At 41.7% G+C, this 8999-nt stretch overlaps 1 protein-coding gene across 1 annotated transcript in view; it reads left to right on the top strand.

The window, feature by feature from the left end:
- The first annotated feature begins 331 nt into the window (after positions 1-331).
- The window catches only part of znf507 (zinc finger protein 507), a 31309-nt gene continuing 22641 nt past the window's right edge, over positions 332-8999 (top strand). The window contains exons 1-2 of the mRNA XM_074666148.1: positions 332-456; positions 4331-6679. Coding sequence (XP_074522249.1) covers positions 4334-6679 — 2346 coding nt within the window. The 5' untranslated portion in view covers positions 332-456; positions 4331-4333. The remainder of the gene's footprint in view (positions 457-4330; positions 6680-8999) is intronic.

Here is an 8999-nt window from a genome sequence, read left to right as displayed (position 1 = left end):
ACCAGTAACATAAAACTAAAAAAGGTCAGTTGGCATTCTGTAGCAAATGTTGACTGGATGTGCTTTTAGCTGACACGTTTATGCTGTTTATCGTGTACAAAAAGGGAAGCGTGTTTCGTCTGGCAACGAAATGAATCTTAAGGGCAACAACCAGAAAATTAAATATCTTTAATGTTGCAGAAATCAAATGACTATATAAGACCTTTCTCCGGCGACAGCACTCGAACGCAGCAGCCAAAGCCTGACTCCCCGGCCCTGAACGCAGCATCAGGCCATGCTGTCAATCATGGCGCTGCTCTGGTCACCTGACCAAAACTCCTAGTCACGTGACTGATATTCCATCCTCGCCATTTTGCAATGTGGTAGAAAAGGAGGCCACTTTTTATGGCTAACGAATAAAAAGAGAGGAGTTTTATGTGCTGAGGACAAAGAGCGTCGACTTTTCCCCACGTGGCAGTGAGTATATTTTCATTAAAACACAGCCACGCGACTCTCCGTCACTCATTTACCGAAAACATCATTAAAACGCCTTTGTACAATCATGTGGGTAATTGCTAGCACTGTGAGACTCGCATGTGTGTGTTGGTGCTTGTGGGAGTGTTAACAATGTATGTCCTTTTGTCTTTTACTTTGTAAACCATGAAAACACATCTTCGTCGTTTTAACAGCATTAACGCGGTTGCTTATGTTAGCTGTGAGATGTACTAAAGCAGGTACTCGATGCTTCATTGTGAGTTGGGGGGCTGTGTGTGACTCCTTTCCACTGGGTAGTGAAAGTGGATGAAATATTTTTAGACCCTGACATGGTAGGGGCTCCTCTGTGACTGGTCAGGGCAGATGATGGTGACCACAGAGGGGCTGCGTTCACATTTAAAGCTCATAGAAAGGGATACAGTTTAGTTAAAAAAAGCCCAGCCTTTACCTTAACATATTCAAGATATCTTACTATGAAATAAGATCAGACATTTCTTTTAAAACAGCAACTCTCACATGTGCTAGCTCTCCAAGCATGCCTTTTTCTGTTTTGATGCAGTCACCCAAATAGAGAAGTAGGAGAAAGAGGAAGGTGAATCGCGGTCAGAAAGTGAGAAATGGGAAAGTGTTTGATAAGCTCAGATGAAAGGGATTAAACCACGCGTTTTCTGGCCATTTCCCTCTGGAAATGTTTGTAAACAGAGGCACATGGTGCTCCTGTCTGAAAGGCCTTCATTGACCAGCAGTGTCAGGTGTTATCTTGAATGGGTCCAGCTATCACACTTATCGTGGTGGTCTTTTAGGGCTGCTTCTTCCTCCTGAACAGTCGACCCTTTCACTAGACACCCTAAGGTAAACTCTGCCCTTCAAAACAAAAGCACCATCAATGAGTTACTTGTTTTTGGTTGAAAAGAGTTTATTTTCTCCAAAAAAAAAAAAAAAAAAGAAAAGAAAAGAAAAGAAAAAGTGTGATATTGACGAGCACTGAACCAGTTGGATCAGTGTTCATTTCAAACACACTTTCAAAGAGTGGAAGCCTTTCATGCACAGAGCCGGATAAGCTTGCTCACTTCTCTATTTTTAACGTGTAACACTCAAAAGGGCTAAACGACTAATCTCACACTCAGCCCTCAGATTAAAGACATTAATATAAGTACAATTTCCAGATCTCATTACCAAGCGTGTCTTTGGAAACTTTTTTCATGTTTGACAATAGCTGCTCACAGCTCTGAGAACGAACTGGCAGACGGTGGTAGCAAAGAAGTAGGATAACATGTAGTCCGTGATAGATATTTGTTGTTTACAAAAAATTATTTGAAGGTGAACATTCGATAGATGCCAGAGATGGGCATTTTAAGCAATGATACTATTCAATAGTCACTTCTAGCTATTAACTGAGATTCATGTGAGGAATGTGCAAAGCTGTTGTCAGTTAATAGTAAAAGATTGCGCTTAAACTATTATTTTTGCACTTTTGTAAAAGTTCCTCCCAGAACTCCTTTACCTGTTTTACTAGCAACTGACACTAATGCTTTCCATATTATTTGAACTGTTTTACTTTATTGTGGGATTTCTAAGTTATTCACTGGCAAAGAGAAAACTGCTTAAGACGCTTTTCAACCACTGACTTACAGATGCATCATAATACAACCAGACGCTAGTAAAGAAAAAATATTTTTTTGAAATCAAAGATTCTTTTCTTTTAAATTGTTTAAGTGTTTGTTTTTTAAATTCATTTATTCATTTTAGTTTTATCTAATTTAATTATTATTATTATTATTTCTATTGTTATTAAATGATTTGAAAATCACAAATGATCCCTAATAGATACAAATTGTTAAGTTATCATCCTGCACTCAACAATATTTTGTATCTACTGTTGGATATCACAAAGAATAGGTCATACAAGTTTGTCAACAACTTTCTGAGAAATCATCAAGATAGTAAGAGTAGAACATCTGCTAATTACTAGGAATGTCCCGATTCAATACACTGAGCGGTATCAGCGCCTGATATGGCTAATTTTGGAGGATCAGATAGCATCGGATTTCGTTACCTGATTGGGACACATCCAGTTTTCAGGTGTTTTCAGCACCATCACGCTTTACGGTTGCTTTAAATCAAACCACGTTGCAAACATGTCCACTGTGTGGGACTACTTCACTTCGGAAAGTAATGATGGATAAACAGCGTCTTGCAACATCTGTAAAGTGAGTGTTCCTCGAGGGGGTACCAACAGGGCTCACCTGAAAACAACGAATATGATTTCTCATTTACAACAGAAGTCCGGGATTTATCAGAGAAAGGTATCTTCAAAACATATCTGGAAAAAACCAGATTGGATCAGAAGTCAAATATCTATATCGAGACATCCCTACAAATTACAGCCTCTGTTTTGAAATAAGTGACTGGTAGTTTTAAACTGGACCAAGAAGTACATAAATAAAAAGAAAGAAAAAGTCTCTGAGATTGCTGCCCAGTACACACTTTTTGCTGTATTTCTATTTTTGAGTGTTTTAAGACAAAACAGGAACAATCTTGAAACCAGAGACAGTGTTGGGTCAATGAACATAGGGTGAACATTGAGGACAAACATCTCTTGATAATAGAAATATTTACATTTTATTTGGAGGCACCTTTCAAGTTACCCAAGGTCACTTTCCATGAAATTAAAGTATAGTAAAACGTAGGGGTGTAACTGTACACAAAAATTCCGGTTCGGTAAGTACCTTGGTTTTAGGGTAACGGTTCGGTACATTTTTGGTACAGTATGGAACAACGCAAAACCATTTGCTTGTTTAGCATGTTTATTAAACCAACAACTTGCCATTATACAGCCAGGGGGGAGGCTCTTCAAGCTCCGGTTGGTCGTTAGCAGCAGCCATGATGCACAATTCAGACACAAGCTCCTGTGGCTACAGAAGCTCTTTGATATTCATCTTCTGATTGGCTCACCGTGAGACGTCACGTCCACATGATATGCACATGATCGCAAAGCACGAATCACAGACCACTTTCCTCATGAATATTAAAACACCTTCCCTGCTCAGCCAATCATAGACGAGTACTCACGTGAGTATTAAAGAGCCATGTGCAGCGGCTAGCGTAAACTTACTGTACTCGTTCGAATACAGCACTGTACCGAACCAAACGGCCTTATTGAGCGGTTCAGCACGGATACATACCGTTACACCCCTAGTGAAACGTCATTAAAACAGATCATCAGCATAAAAATGAGTGAAGTGCAGAGTGCCCAGTTAGAGGGAACGGGGATTTGGGCAGCTGAAGGTTTGGGCACCCATGGTACTAAGGCATGATGTGGAGATAGTTGGTAGTCCAGTAGGGATTAAGTAGTGTATTCATGGAGGAGGTCACGAAGGGAAGTGGGGGCTAGCTTGTGAAGAGCTTCATAAGTGAAGAGAAAGTTTTAGTAGTGGATGCGATATTGTACTGGGAGCCAGTGGAGTGGGATAAGAACAGGGGCAATGTGGTCAGATAATTTGGTGGGGGTGATCATCTGGGCGGTTGAGTTGAGAATGATTTGCAGTTTGTTGATGAGTGTTGGCGGTCGTCTGTGTTGTTTATGTTACTTGTTGCTCATCAGGTTAGATTTGATGCTACTTTAATAGAAAACAAAATATTTGATTTGAAACATACTTCAGTTGCTAAATCATGTTTAAACTCTTGTTTGACTTCAAGTTGAAGTGATAGTTAAAATTCTATTCACGCTAATGGAAACAAGAGACTTTATTAGTTGTGTTAAATGATCATTCATGAAAAAGTGATTTCTCAGATGTGTTTAATCAATAGGAGCTTACAACTAGTTGACCTTTTTTTCGTGCCTGTCTGTCTCCAGGTCATGGCGGAGATCAGCAATGTGGCTGTACTTGTCACACACTCCTCCTCTTCTGACTCCACCGCCTCCCCCTCCACACCCTCCGTGCTGGGACCCCTCCCTCAAACACACACCCAGCAGGTGGTTGTGGAAGACAACTCCCAGAGCATTCAGCAGAAACAGGCTGCAGACTCTCTCATCCAGGTCATCGAAAAGCTCAGCAAAATAGTGGAGAAGCGGCCCCAGCGCCGCTGCACCTTGGCCGGACAGAAAAGAGCGTCACAGCACCTCTCAGCAGGGGGTGAGGGTGCCGAAGGGGGAACGAGAAAGCTGAGGAGAGCCTGTAAGGAGCCGGAGAAGGCACTGGATGTAAGATTAGATGGCGGCCTGGCTGACAGTGCTCTGTCTTCACTTGTGTCAGGTGACAATAACAATAACGACATCACCTCCACGGAAACTGTAGGAGCTGACAACATCCCCAACAGCAGCGACCACAAGCGGACCGTGACGTGCTACCAGTGCAGCCTGTGCCCCTATCTCTCCCAGACCTTGCCCCTGCTGAAGGAGCACCTGAAGCAGCACAACGAGCAGCACAGTGACCTCATCCTCATGTGCTCCGAGTGTCGGTTCACCTCCAGAGACCAGACACAGCTGGAGCAACATGTCAGGATGCACTTTGACAACAGCAGCAACCTGACCACAAATCTGTCTGTGGAAGACAAGAATGAGGATTTTAGAAAGCAGGATGGAGACTGGAGCAGTAGGGAAGCTGACGGCATCAACAGCACAGTCGATGGTTCCAAGGAGCTAGCACAGAAGAAGAAGTGGTATAGCTACGAGGAGTACGGGTTGTACCGATGCTTGATCTGCAGCTATGTATGCAGCCAGCAGCGAATGCTCAAAACCCATGCCTGGAAACACGCAGGCCTGGTCGACTGCTCTTATCCCATCTTTGAAGACGAGGAAGAGGCTCCAGCAAGGAGAGAGATCTCAGCTGCAGCCAATACTGTCACAACTAGAGAGGAAATAGTTGTTCTGTCCCCGGTTGTTCAAGATAAAAGCCTGCCCACTGCTTTCAAACTCCAGCTGTTTGCTGCTCCGGTGGCTGTTGAGAACAAACCAGAAGAAATGATTCATCCCATCACTGATCTGAGTAAAAGTCCAAAGATGGAGGCGGGAGAGGAAAGTGTGTACCCTCTGAAAGACCTGGCCTCTGAAGAACCCATGGTGGAGGTGCAGGTGACAACGGAGGCAGAGGCCGAGCTAGAGATGGATGTTCAACATGATAGCACCAACACAACAGACAGCCTCTTGTCGTCAGCTCAGAAGATTATCAACAGCAGTCCCAACACTGCTGGTCACATCAACGTGATCGTAGAACGCCTCCCTTCTGCTGAGGAGTCTGTCATGGCAGCCAACCCTCTTCTACTCAGCCCAGACGTGGAGCGGGGAAAGAGCCTACTTGATGTCGAAGAGGAGAGAGTGCATGCTGTCACTGTGAAGGAGGAGGTGGATGTTGGCTGCAGTGTTAGTGATGATTCTGACATCCAGCCATCAGCGGCAGATATTAAACCCTCGGCCCTTAAAAGTAGTGATTCTCCACGGGATGAAAACGTCCCCCCAGCTGGTCGCAAGAGGACACACTCTGAGTCTCTCCGCCTGCACTCTCTGGCTGCTGAAGCTCTGGTAGCTATGCCAATGAGGACACCAGAGCTCCCCACCTCCAGTGTGAAGGTAAACATGAAGACCACTTCAACCCAGACACAGAGCCAGAAACTTTTAGAGGTGACTGCAGCCAAAGCCTCTGATGTTGAGACAACAGCAGCGCTATTGGACCTGGAGCTTCACAGTAAGGGCAAAGAAGAAGATTTGGGGTCGCTGAGTCTGGGGGACGGAGATGAAGAGGGCCCTGCCACTAAAGCGGGCATCAGTCTGTCACTGCTCACCGTCATTGAAAGACTCAGAGAGCGCTCAGACCAGAACGCTTCAGATGAGGACATCCTGAAAGAGCTTCAGGACAATGCTCAGTTCCCAAACGGAGACGTGGCTGGTGTGGTCACAGGGACAGGAGCCGGAGGTTACATCACCATCCCAGGGATGGACGGGCTGGTGACCTCTTCTGATGGCGGTCTGGTGGACTACATCCCTGGCAGTGAGCGGCCGTACAGATGCCGCCTCTGTCGCTACAGCAGCGGTAATAAGGGCTACATTAAACAGCACCTACGGGTGCACAGGCAGAGACAGCCGTATCAGTGTCCCATCTGTGAACACATCGCCTCAGACAGCAAGGACCTGGAGAGTCACATGATCCACCACTGCAAGACTCGGATGTACCAGTGCAAAGTGTGCCAAGATGCCTTTCACTACAAGGTGAGGAGATGGCAACACTAACACGCAGAATTTAAACCTGTGTTTTTATATATTATGAACTGTGGGTATATTATACTGATCACAGTTTGGTCTGACTGCTATAGATGTTAGATGTGCAGGACAAAGGACTTCACAAACCCAGAGTATTTACCTGCTTGTGAATAAGAACTGTTAGTACAGCTGTGACTGAGGGCAGAGCAGAGAGACACACTGCAGGCAGGAAGTAGGCAGCGTCGGCGCCAAATAAACAAAATCTGGCACCTTCCTAAACGTTCCTCCTTTGCTAACAGCAGCTTTAGGCTAAACAAACTTGTATGGGTCAATAACACAGGGTATTAGAAAGAAGCAAAGCGTGTAAAATAATGAAATCTTTAGGAGCAGCCTTGTTGCAGATGGACTCCTATAATATCAGTGATATTGCCAAAAGGCAGTTTTTTTTCATTATAGAGCTGTTTGAATTTTCTCCTTAGCCCAAATAGTTGAGGATTTTACAGTAATTTAAAGCACCAATATATCACAGTACTTTGACTTGTGATATAATATCAATTTTTTAACTGTTATTATTGATATTTGTGTTAAAATAAAAATTCATATTTTATGTGAGTTGGAAGTAAAATACCTTGTCTGCACCTCCACTCCAGTAGACGGCACTAAAGAGCTACTGTGCAGTTTTTTGCCTATAAAGTTTATATGAATATAATCTCAAAGTATAATATTTTTTCCCTGAACTTGATGAACTGGGGTTTGATGCTGTAGAAATCAATGTTTTCTCTCTTTTCTTGGGTCAGATAGTTTAAAATTGTTAAGTTAAATTTTTACAGTGTAGACGGATAAAATAATTATCATAGTCATGTTTTGTGCAATATTAGATTTTTTATAAGAAATATTGGTTACACCAAGTGACATTTACCAGTGTTACTAACTGGCCACGTCTTTCACCAAATAGTTTTTTGCAACAGTAGTTCAATGTCATAGTAGCTGAGGTGAAAAACTTGTCACACTTTGTTTTCAAGTTAAGTGTAAATGTGAAACACTGCATCTTCCAGACTTTCATTATTTCAAACACAATAAAGTAGAAATAATGTTTTCAATCAAATAGTTAACTGTGTAGAATATCGCAATACATCACAACAGTGTAATATAGGTTCTTGCCAAGACTCATACTTAGATTTAAAGTGTTAATGGCTGTACTTAAATGAGAAAACCATCGAGCATCATGGAGCTCTTCAATTCAAACTCTTTCTTTCTCAGTGAGTTCCCTATGCTTCACTTTTCGAAAAGGAGTAAGGAGTTTCAAACTGAATTCAGGTTTTTATTCCCAGCTTTAATCTCTGAGATGTCAAAATGAATGAAAAATGCCATACAGCTACTAAAACAGATTTTTCTATTCAGAAATTGAATGAAGTAACTGTAATTTCTTAATCAGAAAATAAAGGTCTTTCTTTTTTTTTCCTTTGTGAAACAGTACATTTGAGAATTCATGGATAAAAACAATAATTATGTTTCAGTATTAAAGATACCATTTGTCTTAGGAGCTTGCACATCTTGGTGGATGAACCACAGAATATTTTGGTTATCAGTAGTATTAGGGATGTCCTGATATTACATTTTCACTTCCGATACGATACAGATACTGCAGCATTGAGTATTGGCCTATACCAATATTAATCTAATACAATATCAGCATTAAACATGCATACTTTATTACTTATTTTCTAGTATGTCTGTCATGTTAGAAAAGGCTTGATTAAGTGATATTATTCAAACAAAGAACAGTAATCAGCAACAGTAGGTATGAGGAAAAACTGACCCATTTATTATTAACCAATGGGTAACAGAAATTTTAACATTAAACATAAAAAATACTAGTAATTGAATAGAATAAAGAATAAATTAGAAGACCCAGAAAATAACCTAAATACATCAAATAAAAATAGCAGGAGCAGAGTCTGGAATGGACTGCTTATATCAGAGATTTTAGATGCATTCCGATATAATCCGATACTTGTTTTTTTACTGATATCGGACCACATTGATATCAGACTGGGACACTTCTAAGTAGCATATTGTTCATTTAAGACAGTGGTGGCAAACACCTTGCACTTGCTGGTGCACAGATTTTTGTTGAGATGATAACTTTTCATACAAAAATCTGTGCTGGGTCTCTTAGAGCTAAACTAGGGTATCATATGTAGCGTCATAATGCACCAAAGTACAGTAAGATGAAATAAATCTATTTATAGAGCAGAATCAAACCTTATTTTACGTTTGCTTCTTATCTGTAGGCCCTGACTTTTAATACAGTGTGAAAACCTCATAG

This window comes from Halichoeres trimaculatus, unplaced genomic scaffold (assembly GCF_033239565.1).
Source record: "Halichoeres trimaculatus isolate MK-OKI-2021-1 unplaced genomic scaffold, fHalTri1.1 fHalTri1_scaffold_3, whole genome shotgun sequence".
NCBI classification, from domain to species: domain Eukaryota; kingdom Metazoa; phylum Chordata; class Actinopteri; order Labriformes; family Labridae; genus Halichoeres; species Halichoeres trimaculatus.
Note: the sequence above shows the minus strand (reverse complement) of the source record. Positions and strands in the feature narration are given on the sequence as shown.